A 20,310-nucleotide genomic window follows, 5' to 3' on the forward strand; every position below is an offset into this window, starting at 1 on the left:
TCCAGGGGCCGGGGGGCGGAGGCCGAGGGCGGGAAGGGGCCGGGCCGGCGCTGGGGGCGGGACCAGGCGCGGTGGCGGTGGCAGGGGCTGCGGCGCGGGGGGCGGGGCGGCCGGGCCCAGGACACCCCCTCCAGGTCCCCTGGCAGGGCGGCCTCGGCTCCGGCAGCACTGGAGGCAGTAGCGGCCGACCGGCGACTTGCGGGGCGCGTCCGCCGCCGCGGACCGGGACGCCTCCCCTCGGGGACCCTCCGCCGCCCCCCTCCGCCGCGCCGTCCCGCGGGAGCCGGCGGGACCCCCGGCCGGCAGGGAGCGCCGGCGGCGGCCGCGGCACCATGAGGCGGCCGTGGGGCGCGCTGCTGCTTGGCGCCCTGCTCTGCGCACACGGTAAGCGGCGCCGCCGCGCCCGCGCCGACCGGCCCGCCGGGAAAGTTTGTCCCCGGGTCCCGCCGCTGCAGGACTAACCTCCCGACAGCCGGACGGCGCAGGCTGGGGCCTGAGACCCCTCGCCCGCACTCCAAGCCGTAGCCCTGAGATTGCATGCCGGGGAGGGGGTCGGGAGCTCCCCCAGCGCCTCCAGTCCGAGAGGAGGCAGCGGTGGAGGAGCTCCCCCGGGCTCGGGTCTGGGTCGGGCTGGGGGACGAGGCGGGGCGCCGGCTCGCCCTCCCTCGCTGCTCTTTGAAGAGCTGGGGGCTGCTTCCCTTTCGGGTTAAGACAGAGTCTCTGTGTCCTTGGTGCGAGTGAATGTGTGCGAAGAAAGGGAGGCGGGGAAGGATGGTCGCTAAACCATAAATTGTAAATAGCCCTCCTTCCAGGGGCCGGGGGTCTCGGGCGAATTGCAGAGAGGGGCCCCAGTGGAATCTGAATACTTGAGCTCTGGGGATGCCTCTACTCGAGGAACAGTTCCTCGGACCCAGACCTTGCTCCCACCGAGGGTCTTCGGGCACTGCTTGCTCGCAGCATCTCCCCTTAGTGGTGTTTTGGGTTCCCTCTCCTGGCTGCGACCAATCAGCTTCCTGCCCTGGATCCTGCTCGGAGCGGGGGAGGGGGCAGCTGGGTTGGAAAAGGGGCAGAGGAGGGACAGAGGGAAGAAACTGCTGGAAGGCTCCCGCAGATCTGTCCTGGCCTGGGTTGGGGGGCGGGGGGCGGGTAGAGCCTCGGCAGGCAGCCTCCCGGCCCGCGCCGTGGCCCTCGGGGGAGCTGGACGGATGGCAGCGGGACTCCTGCTTCATCTGCTCCTTATTAATAACTTGTTTGGTGCCCGTATGCAACTGTTGTGTGTGATTAGGTCTCCAGTGGAATCTATTTCTCCCCAGCCGCCTGGGACTGTGGGTGCACCCCGTGATTTAGCAGCTGCCTCTAGTTTGTGCCCCAAGATCAAAGAACTTTGATCTCTGAACCCCAACCTTACTCACTCACCGCTATTCCACCGGGGGGCGGGGGGCGGCGGTATCCGAAACTTCCCATTCTCCCCGCAGCCCGGATGAGGGGGTGGGCTTCGGAATGGAGGAGTCTGCAGACCCCGGCCTTGCACCGGTTCTTTCTTTAACGTAGGGAGCTCGTGTGGAAAGTGTCAGTGCAGATTTCGGAACTTGCCTGGTAGAGCGTGGAGATGCCTGGGCACTTGTTTTAAAGATTGGTTTACCTCCCAAATCCAAAACAGAGTTCTCATGTCTGTTGTTTAACCTACCCGTGGGTTTTAAATGGCTTTTTCCAAGCCCTCTCTAATGCCGGCTGAGCTCTTTCTCTCCGCTCCTCACTCTTCCTCTCCGAGGAGTAGCCTGGCCGACCCGCGTTCCTCTTCGCACTGTGCTCTCCCCCTCCCGGGCTCTCTCCTAGAAGGTTATTTGTAGCCTCTTTGGCGTGTCGGGACAGCGGCCCTACTGGGGTAGGAATGTAGCTGCTCTTCCCACCGCATGGGCCCCTTAAAGGGACAGCTATACTTTTTGGGGGGTTTCCCCCTTCGGGCTGCAGGGGAAGGGGATGGAACTTTCCTCTCGGCCCCCTGGAGGAAGTTTTGAAAAAGATCAAGGGAAATGGCACGACACCGGGGGAAAAAAAAAAAAAAAAAAAAAGGACTAGAACGGATACCAACAAAGCCAGAGAGGAGGTTGTCTCCTTCTGCCCTAGGGAAAGGGGAGCTGGAAGTTTCCGGACTGAGACTGGCCAAGAGGATATTATTGCTCCAGAGCTGTCAAAACTGCACACACTACATCTGCATTGGGAATGGGGGTAGAAAATTGCGTGTATTTAATGCTTCATAGAAAAAGGATGGGAGGGTTCTTGGTAACTCTTTAGGGTTCTTTTTAAGGACAAAAAGTGGAACAGAAACTTCTAAGCATGGGAGGCTTTCTGTGCACGTACGTAAGGAGACTCAGTGGCATTGAGATCTAAACTTCGCCTAGTGATACTGAGCCATCCTTGGAGGCCTGGAGGGGACAGAGTCATGGTTCACTAGTGAGACTGAGCAGTTGCTCAACCAAAAATATCACCACGAGGGTCCCTAACACTATGCTCCAGGGGCTCAGGGAGAAGGCAATGTGTCATAGTAGATCAGTTAGGCAGACCTGACTCAGCTAGGAGTGAATTCCAGACATTAAAGTTTAAGGTGCTTATATGGATGCTGCTAGTCCTTTGGGCTTTTCCTAGAGCCTACGGGTTTGGCTGAGCCTGCATAACATTCCTCCCTTAAAGATTTTGGAAGGAAGCTTGATTGCTGGTAACAGCCCTGAGTATCTTCCTCTTGAGGGGTGAGGTGAGGCCTCCGACAATCTACCACCATTTGAAGAGTAGAAACCATGTTTGTCTTAGAGGTTTCTTCCAGATAAGCAAAAAGTTGAAAATTGTGCCCAGGAGTGCTTAGGTAGGTAGAGGGTTGTTTCTGAGGATGAATGCAAATGAGTAGAGCTGAGACTGGTCTCCTTTCCATCTGGCTGTTGTCGTGGTGCTTGGTTGACCTTGTCCTTGATCTTATTGGACTTGGGAAAGATGCTTGGCTTGTCACTGATTTTGGATTTCCTCTTATGTCCCCTGTTGAATATCAGATAACATCTTTGGGACTGGCACATGGTATTAAGAATGACAGGTGCAAAGGAACCAAGTCTGGCTGTGACTGACCGAGCGCATTGGCATGTCCTTCTTCTGGGCCAGCAAAGAAGACAGGAGGTCACAGAGGACAGAGTGTTTTATAGATCTTTGCTCACTCTTTCTACTGATTGACTGCTAAGCTTGAGCCCTAAGAAGAAGGAAAATGGGTGGGATTTGGCTATGTTGCTTCTCCTTTAAAGAGAAGATCAATACTAGGAGCTTCCTGAATAGGAACAGAATTTCGAGGACTACTTTAAGAAGTCCTGTCTTTTTTTATGATTGGGCACATCTCATAATTATGAGACAGTTCCATGCCCTTGGTCGACTAGGTCTGTTAGCCTGTTCCAGCCTAGTCTCTACATTCCTTGATGAAACTTATCCACAAGTTTTGTCACAGTTGCCTGGGCATGGGGCATCTGGGCCCCAGACTGTGTCTGGATTACTATCTCATCTTCAGCATCAGAAGCCCTTCTCCCCTTTTCAGCCTGGTAGGATTCAGTGTCCCAGGAAACACTTCATGCTGACTGGTTGGCTGGCAGAGCCAGGGTTTGGCCCTATAAATAGCTCTGATGGATGCCTGTGCTTGCCGCTCTCCCTCCAGCTTAGAGCTGGCAGGGTCAGGTTCTTTCTCCCCAGTACACTCAGAAGCATTCCCCAAACTGGGCTCTGCACCCATTCATTTGTTCATTCATTCAGCAAACACACATTTGTCAAGCACTAATCTAATTGCCGCAGACATAGCTCAGTGAGTAAGAAGCACAGGTAGACCTGGGTGTGAATCTTGGCGTCGGCGTTTCTTTGTGACCCTGTGCAAAAACACTTAATCTCCCTCAACTTGAGGGTTCTTATCTGTAAATGGGAGGGGTGGAGTAGTAATAAATTATCACGTGAGAATATTGTAAAAAATTAAATGAGATAATAGTATGTTCAAACCATTCAGTGCAGAGCCTGACAACAACTGTGTTACTATAGGCTTGGATAAATGTTAGCTGTTGGCGAGCTTGCGTAAGTGGATTAGAGATGGTTCTTGCCTTTGGACCGTGGAAGCCAGGTAAACAAATCCTTATACCAGTGTCATGTGCTGAAATGGAGCTCAGCCCTTCATTCATTTCAGCTGGTTTTTGTTTTTCTCTTTTAAAGCTCTTGCCCCTTCTTTTTCCCCTTGAAAACCTAGTGAAACCTAAGCATGGTTCCCTCCTGTCCACACTTCCAGAAAAGAGATCTGTTAAGCTATACCATGAGTTTAGGGAGCCCAGACTACCTTAGCTCTCCTGGGAGAGGTCCTTGGGAGATGAGGCTTTCCTCTGAGAGCTTCCCTGTGGTCAGGGATGTAGCCAGGCATCTCACTCTGAGGTTGCTGTGACCCCCGGGGTGAGAGGTCCTGGCTGAGGTCTCTTGTAGCTGGAACAGTTTAGAATTCCGAGCTCTCCCACCCACTGGCCTGGGAAAGGAGTCAGGCCCCAGAGCTCATAAGGTAGTAATTGCTGCAATTTGGGGGCTGGGCTGTTGTGGGCCGCCTTCCTTCATGACTACCGTCTTCAATCAGGAATCCTGTCAGTGTGCAGGGATAATTGATGCGGGTCTCAAGCCCACGACTTGCCCCCAACTCCCAGCTCCTCCACCCCAAAGTTTGACCCCTGTTGTCTCTTTGTTTCTTCCTTTTAAGTTGGTGCCAGTGATGTGATGTTTTTGGGGGCTGCAGAAAGTTGACCGTAACCAAGAGCAGCGTTTAAAAAGAGCTGATTCTCTAGCTTTCCTGGTGGTTGTTTGACTCCATTTTCTGTTCTGCGTTTTTGATTTAGCAAGAAGCAAACATCCTAGGTGCCCTTGGGCACCTCTTACGCCCTTGTGAACAAACTTCATTCTTTTACTGCACGTAGGCATTCCCATCCTTGCTCACAGCTGAGTGGATTCACTCTTAATGCCCTGCTTCTCTGCTCATTCAGGTTAGAATGAGGAGAGGAAGGGCGCTGCCTGAGACCAGCTGGGGAAAGCCTTGCTGGGACTTGCTGCAAGCCCTGACTTGGCCAAAGGGAGCTCCCCCCTCACCTCTGTGCAGAGCTGAGGATCAGAGCTGCGAGCAAAGCCGGAAACAAAAGACTGGGAGCAAACCTCCCATCTGGCTGAGAGGCAGCGACACAAAGGTGCTGCTGCATAATTTATCACCAGAGGTTGTTCTGGGGCCGGGAAGCTCCTGGCTCCAAGCAGCACTTTTTTGGGGGAGAGGGACCCTCCCCCGGTCTGGGTGTAGGGCCAGGCAGGTACAGAGCAGAGTATTGGGAGAGACACCTGATTAGCACGTGAAATCAAGAAGCTTCGAGGTTGTAAGTGCCTCCAGTGATCTCTCCAAGCTAGGCAGCTCCACTTCCTGCTGGGCCTGCAGGGAGGGGGGTGGAGGAAGTGCTCTAAATGTTCCCTTCGTTGGCCCCAGCCTTGGGATCCCGACTGCCACCACCTTTCAGGCAGACATGAGGACAGGAGATAGTTTCTCTGTTGGGTTGACTACAGCCTTCTGGAAACCAAACACAGATGTAGGTTATAATATCCATAAACCTAACAAATAAGAAAGAGAAGTTCCCTTCTCCTCGTTCCATGCCCCTCCCTCCCCATCCCAGGCGGTTTAAACAAGAAGTCTCAATTACAGGTTCCGAGAGACAGTAAGAGTGAATGGCTCTAAAATGTATCTCCCCCAGATGAGAATTTCTGCTCTTCTGGGAATGATCTCTGGTGACCATTTTTGCACCAAGAACTGGTGGGACACGTGGTGTAAAAAATACAAATGTACTTCTGGGGCAGTTAACATTTTTGAATCTTTTGCTATATCCTTGGCCCTGTGATAAGTGTTTCGAGTGTATTATCACTCCTGATAGTATCCTTATGAGGTACGTACTGTTAGGTTCCTATCTTACAGATGAGAAACTAAGACTCAGAGCAGTTTGCTGTCACACAGCTAGTGAGTTACTGACCCAGGATTTGAACCCAGAGCCTAAGCTTTTAACCTTCTAACCCGTATTACCTCTTTGAGAACAGGATATTTTATAGCCAAGCTATACCAGAAGATTTAGGTTGGGGCTGTCTATATTTTTTCTTAGATCGACTTCTCTCTGTTCTCAGTCTTCGTCTTCTCAGGGAATCCCAGTGTGTAAAGAATTACTTTACAAGTGCTTTTTGGTGGAGGGAGGCTTAAAAAAGCTCCCAGAAGGGGAGATGTGGTTTGTTGCTCCCTAAAGCCACGTGTTACTCTGTGGGCCTTATGTTCTGAGATGTAGGGGCAGGGGAAAGTGGTATTTGAAGCAGCCCCTCACAGGACACAGCCACATTCAAGCCCTGTTGGATTTGTGAGATCTGTTGACTAAGCTCCTGGGCAGGGTAAGTAGACTTTTGAGACAGCCTAGTGTCATAGTTGCGTTACTGGGTTGAGAGGGAGGACACATTCAGATGAAGATGATGGGGTTAATGACAACAACAACAATAAGAATAGCTGCTTACTGTGTATTTCGTATGTATTATTTCATTTAAACCTCCCAGCAACCCTATGAAATTGGTATTATTATTACCTCCATTTTACAAAAGAGGAAAATAATCCATTTCTGAATTGCTCTGTAACTTAGGTTCTGAAGGCTCTTTTCTATACTTGCCTCCCAGGAATTGGTTGATGATAAATTAAGCAAGGATAAAGGCTCCTATATGCCTCGAGTTCCTCCAGAGAAAGGCAATAAAGCAGGACTTGTGCTATAGCCCTTTCCATCTCTTCCTGTGGTCATTCATGCCACCAACTTAATCCATGGGAGTGGCACTGCAGCTCAGCACACAGTAGGGTTTTTAGACAGCTCAAGCCCTGAAATAGCAAGGCTTAATCATGGGCAAGCTAGATAACACAGTTTGGGGTGAGTCAAATTCTGTAATAGTAATAGCAAGAGCTATCATTTATTGAGAGCTTTGTATGTGCCAGGAATTGTGCGAAGTGCTTTTTATGAATTAACTAATTTAATTCTCTTAACATCCATATGAGATAAGGGCTCTTATTATCTCAGTTTTTCTGATGAGAAACTAAGGTATAAAGAGATTAAATAACATGCCCAGGGTCAGACAGCCAGGAATTAGCTTAGTTTTGTTCCCATGTTCTTAACATTATGCTCTTCTGCCTCATAACTTTGGAGGCTGACCATTAAGAACTTTTCTGTGTTTAAGAGTGGCAAAAGAGGGGCCGGCCTCATGGCTTAGCGGTTACGTGCGCATGCTCCACTACTGGCGGCCCTGGTTCGGATCCCCGGCGCGCACTGACGCACCGCTTGTCTGGCCGTGCTGAGGCGGCGTCCCACATACAGCAACTAAGAAGGATGTGCAACTATGACATACAACTATCTACTGGGGCTTTGGGGAGAAAAAGGGAAAAAAAAAAGGAGGAGGATTGGCAATAGATGTTAGCCCAGGGCCAATCTTCCTCAGCAAAAAGAGGAGGATTGGCATGGATGTTAGCTCAGGGCTGATCTTCCTCACACACACACACACACAAAAAGAGTGGCAAAAGAGGACTAAACTTGTTGGGACCAATAATCATGTGCCCGATGGTGTCCTTTTTGAGAGGGCCCACTAGGAGAAGACTTCACCAGGTAGATTTTCAAACCAGATAAGGCTGGCCTCTAGGGACAGGAATAAGTAGAGTCATGGAGTGTCAGTGTCACAGCGAGTGAAAGGAACCCTTGTAGGAGAAGGGAGTGAACTTAACCTGGATAGGACTGGGAAGCCACCTTAAAAAGATTCCTTCTTTTCGGATGACATGCCTACCCAGACTAGGGAAACTAAAGAAAAAATAAACAAGTGGGACTTTATCAGATTAAAGAGCTTTTATAAGACAAATGAAACCAGAATCAAGATGAACAGACAACCCACCAGCTGGGAGAGAATATTTGCAAAACATACATCTGACAAGGGGTTGATCTCCATAATATATAAAGAACTCACACAACTGAACAACAAAAAAACAACCCAATCAAAAAATGGGCAGAGGAAATGAACAGACACTTCTCCAAGGAAGATATACAGATGGCCAATAGGCACATGAAAAGATGTTCAACATCACTAATCATCAGGGAAATGCAAATCAAAACAACACTAAGATACCACCTCACGCCTGTTAGAATAGTTATAATCACCAAGACAAAAAACAACAAGTGTTGGAGAGGATGTGGAGAAACAGGAACCCTCATACCCCGCTGGTGGGAATGCAAACTGGTGCAGCATCTATGGAAAACGGTATGGAGATTCCTCAAAGAATTAAAAATAGAGATGTCCTATGACCCAGCCATCCCACTACTGGGAATCTATCCAACGAACCTGAAATCAACAATCCAAAGAGGCTTATGCACCCCTATGTTCATTGCAGCATTATTCACCATAGCCAAGAAGTGGAAGCAACCTAAGTGTCCCTCATCTGACGACTGGATTAAGAAATGTGGTATATATATACAATGGAATACTACTCAGCCATAAAAAAAGACAAAATCGTCCCATTTGCAACAACATGGATGGGCCTGGAGCGTATTATGTTAAGTGAAATAAGCCAGAAAGAGAAAGACAAACACTGTATGATCTCACTCATATGTGGAATATAAACCAACACATGGACAGAGAAAACTGTACTGTGGTTACCAGGGGCAGTGGGGGTCGGGGGTGGGCATAAGGGGTGAAGGGAGTCATATATATGGTGATGGACAAACAAAAATGCACAACCCAAAATTTCACAATGTTAAAAACCATTAAAACATCAATAAAAAAAAAAAGATTCCTGTTTTCTTGACTGCGGGTTAGATAGGAAATAACTTTCATTTCTAATATTGTGGGCCTCTCTTTTCCTTTGACTCCAACTCTCGCAAGACTCTAGAGGAATGTATCATTCGTTCATTTTACAAACTTCTGTTGATCATCTGCTACACACCAAGCATTGAACTATGCACTGTGAATACAAATACAAAGCCCTATATCATATAATTCCAACTTCCAAGAGGCTTATGGTCCAGCAAGTGAACAGTGATCCCACAGTGGACTAAATGCTACTGTAAGAGGAAGCACAAAGGGCCTCTGGGGGCACAGAGCAGGGGCTTTCAATTCAGCCGGTGCCACATGGGTCCAGGTGGAGCAGCATCAGGAAAGGGTTCACTTCCTGGCCTCCTTCTGCTGCCAACCATTTACCTTTTTTGGTCTTGGTTCTGATGTTTTCTGTGCAAGCTCTGTCTTTTCCAGCAGTGGCTATTTATAGGCACCCAGGTCCCTCCAGATTCCAGGGGTCTCCTGGATGAAGTTAGATCCATTTCCATGTGGCTCCTTGCTGCCACTCCTTTCAGTTATGTCAGTTATGTCTTGCTACAGGGACATCCCTTTCAGTGAGAGACGCTTACTGAGTAGGCTGCCCAGGGAGCTGAAATCGGTGGATTGGTCCCTTGATTAGCCTGGATGTAGTTTAGGGTCATTTCAAGTAACTTATTCTCATTAAATAAGGTTTATATCCTCACTATTGCCACCACTGGCAGGAGGAGAGAGGAAACCTTTGGTATATTGTAAGAAAAACATCCTTCACTTATGTGAGTGATGATTTTTCCTGTTCCCATTGTAACCCGTTTCACACTGACGTGGCCGTCATATCCCAGCACTCACAGGACACTCCTTAAGCCTTCTCATTTCTGGTCCAACTTGAAAAAGCTACTCTGGGGCCAGCCCCGTGGCTTAGCGGTTAAGTGTGCGAGCTCCGCCTCTGGCAGCCCGGGTTCGGATCCCGGGCATGCACCGACGCACTGCTTCTCTGGCCATGCTGAGGCCGTGTCCCACATACAGCAACTAGAAGGCTGTGCAACTATAACATACAACTATCTACTGGGGCTTTGGGGAAAATAAAAATTAAAAAAAATTTTTTTTAAATCATTAAAAAAAAAAAAGAAAAAGCTACTCTGTAGCTGTGTACAGTCACTGTCCACCTTGGGCCTCCAAGTGAAAGGTGTGGTCCCTTTTCAGCTGAGCGTTCTATGGGATGGTGGAAGACAGTGCCTCTCTAACTTGAGTGTGCATCCATGTCACCTGAGAAGCTTATTGAAAGTCCAGATTCGGAGATCAGACTAAGAGAAGAATACTGGCCTAAGCGTCAGAATGGAGCTGCCGTCCTGGCTCTCCTGCTTACCCCATGACCTTGGCCAAAGCAGATGACCTCACCTATCAAATGGGCACTACAGTAACTAGTCAGGGTTATTTTAAAGATTAAATGAAAATGCAAATGTGTATGCAAAAGTAGCTTGCAAACTCTAAAGAGAAACTACAAAATATAGTTATTTGTTGTCAGAAGCCCCATTCCTTCCTAGACCAACACAACACCGAGGTGCTGGGTCAAAGGACTGGAGTTCCAGACTGTCCCTGCCTCACCACCTCACCCTAGGGCAAGGGAAATTGGTCTTTAGCTTTAGCAGTAACCAGAAGGAGAGGTCACTGCTTGAGATCCATAAACTCACCGCGTATTTGCTGATCGAGAGTGCATAAAGGAGAGGGACCCAGAGGTCCCAGTGTTGTCAATTCCTTTTTTTTTTTTTTTTTTTGAGAACGATTAGCCCTGAGCTAACATCCATTGCCAATCCTCCTCTTTTTTGCAGAGGGAGATTGGCCCTGGGCTAACATCCGTGCCCATCTTCCTCTACTTTATATGGGATGCCGCCACAGCATGGCTTGATAAGTGGTGTGTAGGTCCGCACCTGGGATCCAAACCTGCGAACCCTGGGCCGCCGCAGCATAGTGCTCAAACTTAACCACTACGCCACCAGGCTGGCCCTGTAAATTCCCTTTTCTGACCTCAGGGTTTTGGAAATTCTCATAGTAGCAGTCCTACTTATTGGGAGGCAGTGTAATGAAGTTATTAAGAGCAGAGACTCGGAGATCGGCCTGCCTGGATGTGAATGCTCGCTCCAACCCTTAGTACCTGTGTGACCTATGAACAGACTTCACCTCTCTGTGTCTCGGTGTCCTCAACTGTAAAGTGGTGATAATAATAACACTGTCACCTCCTAGGGTTGTTGAGAGCATTCAGTGATGTAGCATATGAAAAGCACTTAGAAAAGTATTTGCAGGGCATCTGGTAAGTTCTTAGTAAATGATGGTTGTATTATTATGAAACTTTTGCTGTGTGCCAGCCCTGTGCTAAGCAGTTTACATGGATTATTTAATCTTTACAAAACCCTTTGTGGTAGCATTATTATTATTATTATTATTTGCGAGGAAGATCAGCCCTGAGCTAACATCCATGCTAATCCTCCTCTTCTTTGCTGAGGAAGACCGACTCTGAGCTAACATCTATTGCCAATCTTCCTCCTTTTTTTTTTCCCCAAAGCCCCAGTAGATAGTTGTATGTCATAGTTGCACATCCTTCTAGTTGCTGTATGTGGGACATGGCCTCAGCACGGCCGGAGAAGTGGTGCATCAGTGCGCGTCTGGGATGTGAACCTGGGCCACCAGTAGCAGAGTGCGCTCACTTAACCACTAAGCCACGGGGCCGGCCCTAGCATTAATATTATTATTCCCATTTTATGGATGAGGAAACTGAGGCTCAGAGGCATTAATTAACTTGTTCAAACTTGTAGAGTTAGTGATAGAACCAGGATTTGAACTCATCTCTCTGAGTCCAAAACCTATGCTCTCTACTACCATGGCACACTGTGTCCGGTATACCAGATGGGTGTTTCCCTTCCTTCCTTCAGAAGACAGCAGTGAGGGGCCGGCCCGGTGGCATAAAGGTTAAGTTGGTGCATCCCACTTCGGTGTTCTGGGGTTCTCCGGTTTGCATCCTGGGCGTGGACCCACTCACTGCTCATCAAGCCATGCTGAGGTGGCGTCCCATATAGAAAAGCTACAACTCGGGCCGGCCCCGTGGCTTAGCGGTTAAGTGCGCGCGCTCCACTGCTGGCGGCCCAGGTTCGGATCCCGGGCGCGCACCGACGCACTGCTTCTCCGGCCATGCTGAGGCCGCGTCCCACATACAGCAACTAGAAGGATGTGCAGCTATGACATACAACTATCTACTGGGGCTTTGCGGGGGAAAAAAATAAATAAATAAAATCTTTAAAAAAAAAAAAAAAGAAAAGCTACAACTCTACAACTGTGATACACAACTATGTACTGGAGCTTTGGGGAGAAAAAAAAAAGAGGAAGATTGGCAACAGATGTTAGTGCAGGGCCAATCTTCCTCAAAAAAAAAACAAGAAAGAAAGAAAGCAGTGAGAAATTGGTAAGGTGGCTGAGGAGAGAGAAGTGAGGTGTAAATGGTGACAGTTTGGTTAACCTCTCAGGAAGACCCTGTGAGCACATTAACATGTAACTCCCAACCTGGATGACTTGATAATAAGGGAGAGCAAACACTCCGGGGAGAGATCTTTTCCTTGTTGAATTGCATTAGGTCGAAAGGCCCAAGCGCCTAGAGGCCGAGGGAGCTTGCAGTGTGGCTGGCAAATAGCTTTCAAGGCCAGTAGCGTAGCTGAGTATTCTAACTGAACATTTCTTAAAATGAAGACTGTGTTTCGCCACCCGCAGCCATTTGTTTCCTTTCTTCACTCACCATTCTTTTAGTTAAAAAGGGTTAAAAGCCGTCCTTTATGATCACAGCCAGGACTTGAGTGAAAAGGCAGAATTCCACCTCCGGGGATCCCAGAGGGGCAACAGTTGTCCAGAAGAGCTGGCTTTTGGGAGTATAATGTGTCTGTTTACTGTATGAAAGCCCACGCCAGGGGTTTGCCCGCCAGTGGCTGCTTGACCTTCACACGCTGATGTTCAGATGTCGCTCTGACATGCAGGAAGTTGTGACTCTTCAGCCGCCTGCAACGAACTTGATGCCCACTCGATGGAATGCTTTGTTCCTGAAGGCCGCACGGGAAAATCAAGACTTCTTTTATCACTCAGCCAAAGGCGGGGGTGGAGCCCTAAAAAAAACACACACACAGGACTGAAGCCTCCTCTTTACCTTCAGTATTCCTTTTGACTTGCATGCTTCTTGCTCTCCCAATCCTGGTACTCAGGTTCTTAAAATCAAGGCCTTTCGGAAAAATTTAGTCCCTGCGTCCCTATCCCTGCACACTCTCATCCTGCATTTGTTGAGCATCTTTGGTGTGCCAAGGCACGAGGTTAGCTTTTTACAATTTATCTCCTCCAATCCTTGTGGCCCTTTTTACAAATGAAGAAACTGAGGCTTCGGGAGCTATGTGACTTGCACAAGGTCGCATAGCTGGGGAACCCAGATCTGTCTACTCCGGGTCCAGTGCTTTTTCCTCTCCCGCCTCCCCCTAGTTCGCTCTTTCTTTCTCTCTCTTCTTGTCACTCCATTTACTCTGAACTCCTCGTTGGTCCCTGCTGTGTGTGGCTAGCAGAGTTTCTCAACCTCTATTGACATTTTGGGCTGGATAATTCCTTTGTTGTGGAAGCCTGTCCTGTACGTTGTAGGTTATTTGGCAGCATCCCTGGCTTCTACCCACTAGATGCCAGAAGTGCCGCCAATCACGACAACCAAAAATGTCATCACACACTTCCAAATGCCCCCTGGGGAGAAAGAGCATCCCTGGTTGAGAACCATTGAGTTAGCCTTATCCTTCCTCTTCACCATCCTCCCCATGAAGGGGATCTGCGTGTTGGGGAGCCCCACCGCACGGAATCCTCTGGAATACTTAGTCTTTGCTGTTTCATCAGCCAGAGTTCCCTAAAGTAGTGCCTATAGCTGTGATGAGCTGGCCACACTACAAAAGTTCCTCAGGCTCTGGTGCCCAGGGTCTGAGTGAAAAAAGCCCCCATCCCTTCTTAGTGCTCTCAGAACAGGCCCAAGAGGGTGGGGCTGGAGCTGGGGCAGCTGGGTCTTCAGTGCTTCCCTGGGGAAGAATCCTCTGTCCTGCACTTGCAGAGAGACCTGGAGAGACAGGAGCACAGGGCTTGGAATAGGGCCTTCCTGTGAGGTATGGAGATGCTGCACCTGTCAAACAGATTCCTTTGGCTTCCGCAGGAAATCCTGCATCTTTTCTAGAGCAGCTGATTCCCTTAGCATGTGGAGGGGGAGGGCAAGGCCTTAGTTGAGGACTGGTGAAAGCTGTAGTCCTTCACTCCAGAAATGTCCATTTTGTATGTCATTTCAGGGGTTCACAGATCCCCATGTCATCCATCCATTCATCTGCAGGTTAGGAACCCCTGCCTTTTACTCACACTTACCCTTGGGGCTAAATTGGAGAGGGAAGGATCTAGGGCTCTCTCCTTGCTTTTGGAGGGGATAGCAGTGTACCCTTTCCTTCCGGGCCCTAAGCCCTAAGCCAGGCTGAGTAATTGTAATGTGAGGTGAAGATGTACGTCAAGGAGATGAGCCAAGACAGAGAAGCTGGGCTCAGTAAATAGTAAAGGAAGAGGGTTGGTAATTTAGGAGCTGGCTCCTTCCCTGTTCCAGCCCAGCCTGAGGCGAGGAAGGGGAGAGGAAAGCAAGGGGGAGTGCTGAGCGGTGGCCCCCTTTCCCAGCTGCAGCAGCCCAGCGGGTTAGATGAATGCTGGGAGGGGGAGAGTGACCCTGGCAGAACCCTTTGTTCCAGCTGAGGCTGGAGCGGGGGCACTGAGCCATTCACACGCCATCCCAGGGCATCCTGCTGGGCACGCTGGGGAGGGGGCACGGCAGCTCGGTCATGGGACTTGGCCAGGCAGATAGCTGGATGCTCAATAGGGAAGCCCAGCTGTGAGCTGCTGAGGCTGGGGGGAGGGGCTGCTTCTGCCATCCTTCATCCAGGCTGCGGCCTGTCCCACAGACCGGAAGGCCCTGACTGGTCCCAGTCACTCTGCCCTGAAGTGGCCTGGTCCTCTCCCCCAGGCCCCACTCCTCCTTAGTCACCGTCCTCAAAAGTGAGTTCTGACTGGGGGACTCAGCAGCCCGTGCTGCTTCCTGCTCCCCCAGGTGGATTCCTTATCCCTAAAGGGGCTCCAGCACTTCAATTCCACTCTTATTTCTTGCCCTCCCTGGCCAGCATCCCAAGGCCTGGCCCCGTATAGAGGCAAAAACATCCATATCTCAACCTGGTTTTGGAGGGAAGGATATGGAGGCCTCTCTGCACCATGCCTTCTGTCCCCTGCTCCCCTTCCTCAAGAGCACCAGCTGTCCAGGTGGCATCATTTGTCTCTGGGCCTTTAGGGGTGCTCTGCCAAAAAGCCCGGTCATTGAGGGGGGTACCTGGACTATTTGTGAGCCCAAAATCAGAGGGTACCTTTTTTTTTTTTTTGTTGAGGAAGATTAACCCTGAGCTAACTTCTGTTGCCAATCCTCCTCTTTTTGCTGAGGAAGATTGGCCCTGGGCCAAACCTATCCTTCTCTACTTTATATATGGGACGCCTGCCACAGCATGGCTTGCTAAGTGGTGCATAGGTCTGCACCCAGGATCCGAAGCTGCGAACCCCAGGCCTCCAAAGCAGAGCATGCGAACCTAACCACTGCGCCACCAAGCCGGCCCCAGAGGGTACCTTCTTGACCATTTGTACTTTGGAGGAGGGAGTAGGCACGATTACATGTTCTGCATCTCCCAGCAGTGTTACCGTGGCTCCCTGGGTGACAGTGCCCCTAGACCTGGCTCCTCTACCTTGCCCCCTGGAATGGGCTTTGGTTGGGCGGGAGCTGAACCCTCACTGGTTTCTCTTCCCTCTGCCCAGGCCTAGCCAGCAGCCCTCAGTGTGCTTGTGGTAGGAGCCACTTCACGTGTGCAGTGAGTGCCCTCGGCGAGTGCACTTGCATCCCCGCCCAGTGGCAGTGTGATGGAGACAACGACTGTGGGGACCACAGCGATGAGGACGGATGTAGTAAGAAGCTCCCCTCCCTGTGGGGTGGTGGGAAGTGGTAGAAGAGGGACCTTGGGGTGAGGACAAGTCTGATGGAGTGCTCCGTGCATCAGCAGTGTCAGACTCTGAGCACTGGACTCTTGCGAGGGTGACCAATATTGACAGATGGGTGTTTTTTCCACAATATATATGGCTTCAACCCTCCTGTGTTTCCTGTATTTCCATGCATATATGTCCAATAAAACAAACTTGGAAATAAGTATAGAAGAAAACACCCTTGAAACTACAGATAGTCTCCTTAAATAGATTTCTCTGTATTTATGTGAATATGTGTTTGTGTATTTGTGCTGCATATTTGTTTATTTTTTAATGTGCATACTATACATGGAAACAGATTATTTCTGTGTTTCTTATACTGGCATTCTGTATAATTACACCTTTTTAAATAACATAGACTTTGTGAGAAATCTAATATTCTTTTTATTTATTTATTTATTTATTTTTCTGATATTCTTTTAAAATCTCCCTTTTCCCCTAGTCTAGTAATGTATGCACAATGGGCTAGAGTGTCCTGTCTTGGACGTATAGAAATACCACTGCTGAGCCAGTTGTCTGGGTTTAGGGGTGCAACCTCCAACTTGCAGCACCTGTGTCTGAGGGTGGCTAATTAGTCTAATAAGAATGAACTTACAAGGTGGACCTTATTAACCCTAATCAGTTCAGCTAATTGTGCTGATGGGAATGGCTCACTTTCATGTAGCACTTTCATATGCATTATCTCAAAAGACTTCTGTGAGTCTGTGTAATTATCCCCATTGTACAGTCGAAGAACCTACAGCTCGGGGAAGGTAACTGACTTGCTCAGCGTGATAAGTAATGAGTTCTAGAACTGGAAATTGAGCCCGCATGTGTTAGTCATGATTTAACAAGAGGCAAAGAAAAAAAGTACACTTCTTTCTCTTGCTCATGTTTTTCTTACTGCTTTCTTAGTGGTTTTGAGTTCCTTGGGCTGTTCTGCCCTGTGAACCCCTCACCATCATTCCTTTCTAATATTCTCCCATTTTCTGCTTAGCTTCTCCATCAGCTGGGGGCAGGCATAGGAATCTGGGAGGACCATAATTCAGATGGGGAGACGGGGAACAAGGGGTCTTGGGAAAGGATTTCTGGCCTGGCTGGATTTGAGCCTGCCTGAGTAAGTATACCAGCCTCATTCCCTTTTCCTTTCTTTTCCTGGGACTCAGTGCTGCCCACCTGCTCCCCTCTTGACTTTCACTGTGACAATGGCAAGTGCATCCGCCGCTCCTGGGTGTGTGATGGGGACAACGACTGTGAGGACGACTCGGACGAGCAGGACTGTCGTGAGTGCTGGCAGGGCCAGGCAGGCTCCATCAGGCTCTGTTGGGAAAGGATTTTCAATTGGAAAATGATGCCCCAGGCCCACGTCAGCCCTTGGGTCTTCAGCTCTTTGTCCTGTCCCGTTACCTCTTCTCTCGGTCCGATAAGCCCCTGAAAAACAGCCACCTGCTTCGGATGCCTCGGGGCAGCACTGGAGCTGCTTGACTGCTCTGCTCCGCAGAGCTTTCTGTGGGGCTTCCAGGCACTGGCCCCCACTGCCTGCGGCAGCCTGACTGCTCTGTGCCCACAGCCCCCCGGGAGTGTGAGGAAGACGAGTTCCCCTGCCAGAATGGCTACTGCATCCGGAGCCTGTGGCATTGCGATGGTGACAATGACTGCGGTGACAACAGCGATGAGCAGTGTGGTGAGTGGTGCTCCAGGGAGGCAGGCAGGCTGGCTGGTGGCTGGCCTGGCCATGGGGGGAAAGACCAGCAATGGCTCTAGTGCTGCCCAGGTGTCTGGAGAGGCTGGGGGGAAGGCAGGAGGGGCACAGCAGTCAAGACACCCCAGGAACCACAGAACAGGAGCCTGAGGCCCAGTCTCTCCAGGGCCTTGGCTTTCCCCGGAGAGTCTGCACCGAATCTGTGGTGTCTTACGGGGGCTGTGTCAGACTCCCACAGGGGCAGTGAGGGTGGGAGGCAGGGAGGACTGTGGGAGGGTTGCCTGTAGGGCTCCTGCAGGATTGCTGTCCCGTTGCACCCCCAGACATGCGCAAGTGCTCTGACAAGGAATTCCGCTGCAGTGATGGAAGCTGCATTGCTGAGCACTGGTACTGCGATGGTGACACCGACTGCAAAGATGGGTCTGACGAGGAGAGCTGTCGTGAGTGGCCCCAGAACTCAGGCTGTTGGGCTGGGATGAGGCAGAGGGCTCCATCCCATGGGCTGAGGGCCAGGCTGAGGAGTGCGTGGGCAGGGAGGGCAAGTTCTTAAGAAGCAGCTCCCCCTAGGCTGAACTGGGGTGGGGGCAGGTTCCCCAGGTGGGAAGGGAGATTTCCCTTTGATCCGACAGAATATGGGAGTCTCTAAGGGCCGACCCAAATGAAGCCTGGTTGCCTTGCCTGAGCATCTTGCCCCTTTGAGGAGTCTGGGCCCCTCTCCTCTATCCAGGCCTGAGTGTATGCCCTTCCCCACACCTGCCTTCCTTCCAGCCTCCGCTGTGCCAGCGCCCCCCTGCAACCTGGAGGAGTTCCAGTGTGCCTACGGCCGCTGCATCCTCGATATCTACCACTGTGATGGCGATGATGACTGTGGAGACTGGTCGGACGAGTCTGACTGCTGTGAGTGCTCTGGCCAGCTGGGTGGAGGAGGGGGAGAGGCCTGGCTGGGAGGAACTCCTGGGATGGCAAGGCACAGGTGCCAGCTGGGGTAGGAGCTGAGGGGAGCGGTGTCCGAATTTCATGGTCCCTATTGGGCAGAGATGGAAGGGCCGGGCTGCTGGGGCTGTGGTTTTCTGGTCTGCCATGGAACGCTGTGTGCGTACGCTGGCTAGAGACAGAAGTCTGTTGTGTTTTTCCAGCCTCCCACCAGCCCTGCCGCTCCGGGGAGTTCATGTGTGACAGTGGCCTGTGCATCAACGCAGGCTGGCGCTGTGATGGCGACGCGGACTGTGATGACCAATCTGATGAGCGCAACTGTAGTGAGTGGGGGACAGTGCCAAAGGTCTGGGCTGGAAGTAGGGAAGGAGGCTGTGGAGCCAAAAAGGCCACCACTGATAAAGGCTGAAGACAGATTGGACAGGACCACTGTATACAGTTGTGTAGGTTGGGCACTGCACAGAGGCACTATGTGCAAAAGGATGCCAGTCACACAATGGACTTATATATTCTATAATTATATAGATTTATATATTCATCTCAGCAGTTTTCCAGCAGATGGCGGTCAAGTGTTTTGAAAAAAGGGCACCTTTTTCTGATTCACACAAAGATGCCAATACAGACGAACTGGGACACTGGTGTCAAGAAGAGTGCATGGGTGCTGGCAGAAAGTGCAGTTTGGGGTGGCAGGGTGGAGTTTTGGGCTAAAATGGGGCCAGCCTTTCATTAGATCTTTGCTTTGCACAGCCACCTCAATGTGCACAGCAGAACAGTTCCGCTGTCGGTCAGGCCGCTGCGTCCGCCTGTCCTGGCGCTGTGACGGGGAGGATGACTGTGCCGACAACAGTGATGAAGAAAACTGTGAGAACACAGGTAGAGTCTCCCAGGGGTCCCCAGGCCCCTTCACCCAGAGTTGGGTTGGAGGACAGGGGGAAAGAGGGTGTCACTGCTGCTGTTCCAGTTGGGCCAAGGTGATGCTTTAGTCAGATCTTGCCTGTGGCCTGGGTTTTTCCTGCCCTTCTCAGTTACTGGTGTCAAATCCAGGTGCATCCATTGACCTGCAGCCTTATGGCCTGGGATACAGTATTCAGTTGCCTCTCACGTTCAAACTCACACACAACCAGTGCCTGTTGCTCTGGACTGTTGAGCAAGGACTGCTGTCTGTGGCTGACAGCCCCCACGCCCACTCCCCGAGCCACACCGGGTGCCGGACACACGGATGCCCTCTCTCATTCTGTCCCACATCCCTCACCATCTCACTGTGGTGTCTTGGGGAGAAAACGAATGCAGACGTTCAGCCAGCCCTGTCTGAGCTGTTTCCTGCCTTGGACCCCAACCTCCCACCTTGAGTCTCATCTGTCTCCAGCTCGCCCTAGAAAATGACAGGCTCCTATCCTTTTGTTGACCCAAGCCCTGCCCGGCTGTGACCTGACTCTCCCTCCCTCTTTAGGAAGCCCCCAGTGTGCCTCGGACCAGTTCCTGTGTTGGAATGGGCGCTGCATTGGGCAGAGGAAGCTGTGCAACGGGATCAATGACTGTGGTGACAACAGCGATGAAAGCCCACAGCAGAACTGCCGTGAGTGTCCCCAGTGGGCGGGCCTGGCCCATGGTTTGTGGCTGAACCCCACCCATAAGTTTCAAAGAGAATCCTCCCTAGGGACTCGCGCAGCCTCGGGAGCTGTTCTTCGTGGTCCAGGTGGAAT

At 50.8% G+C, this 20,310-nt stretch overlaps 1 protein-coding gene across 1 annotated transcript in view; it reads left to right on the forward strand.

The window, feature by feature from the left end:
- The first annotated feature begins 216 nt into the window (after window positions 1-216).
- LRP4 (LDL receptor related protein 4) overlaps window positions 217-20,310 on the forward strand; it is a 49,242-nt gene continuing 29,148 nt past the window's right edge. The window contains exons 1-9 of the mRNA XM_004436926.2: window positions 217-384; window positions 15,772-15,918; window positions 17,139-17,255; window positions 17,543-17,656; window positions 17,998-18,114; window positions 18,443-18,571; window positions 18,811-18,930; window positions 19,355-19,480; window positions 20,058-20,183. Coding sequence (XP_004436983.1) covers window positions 333-384; window positions 15,772-15,918; window positions 17,139-17,255; window positions 17,543-17,656; window positions 17,998-18,114; window positions 18,443-18,571; window positions 18,811-18,930; window positions 19,355-19,480; window positions 20,058-20,183 — 1,048 coding nt within the window. The 5' untranslated portion in view covers window positions 217-332. The remainder of the gene's footprint in view (window positions 385-15,771; window positions 15,919-17,138; window positions 17,256-17,542; window positions 17,657-17,997; window positions 18,115-18,442; window positions 18,572-18,810; window positions 18,931-19,354; window positions 19,481-20,057; window positions 20,184-20,310) is intronic.

The sequence above is a fragment of the Ceratotherium simum genome, chromosome 34, assembly GCF_057802395.1.
Source record: "Ceratotherium simum simum isolate JZ-2026a chromosome 34, ASM5780239v1, whole genome shotgun sequence".
Lineage (NCBI taxonomy): Eukaryota > Metazoa > Chordata > Mammalia > Perissodactyla > Rhinocerotidae > Ceratotherium > Ceratotherium simum.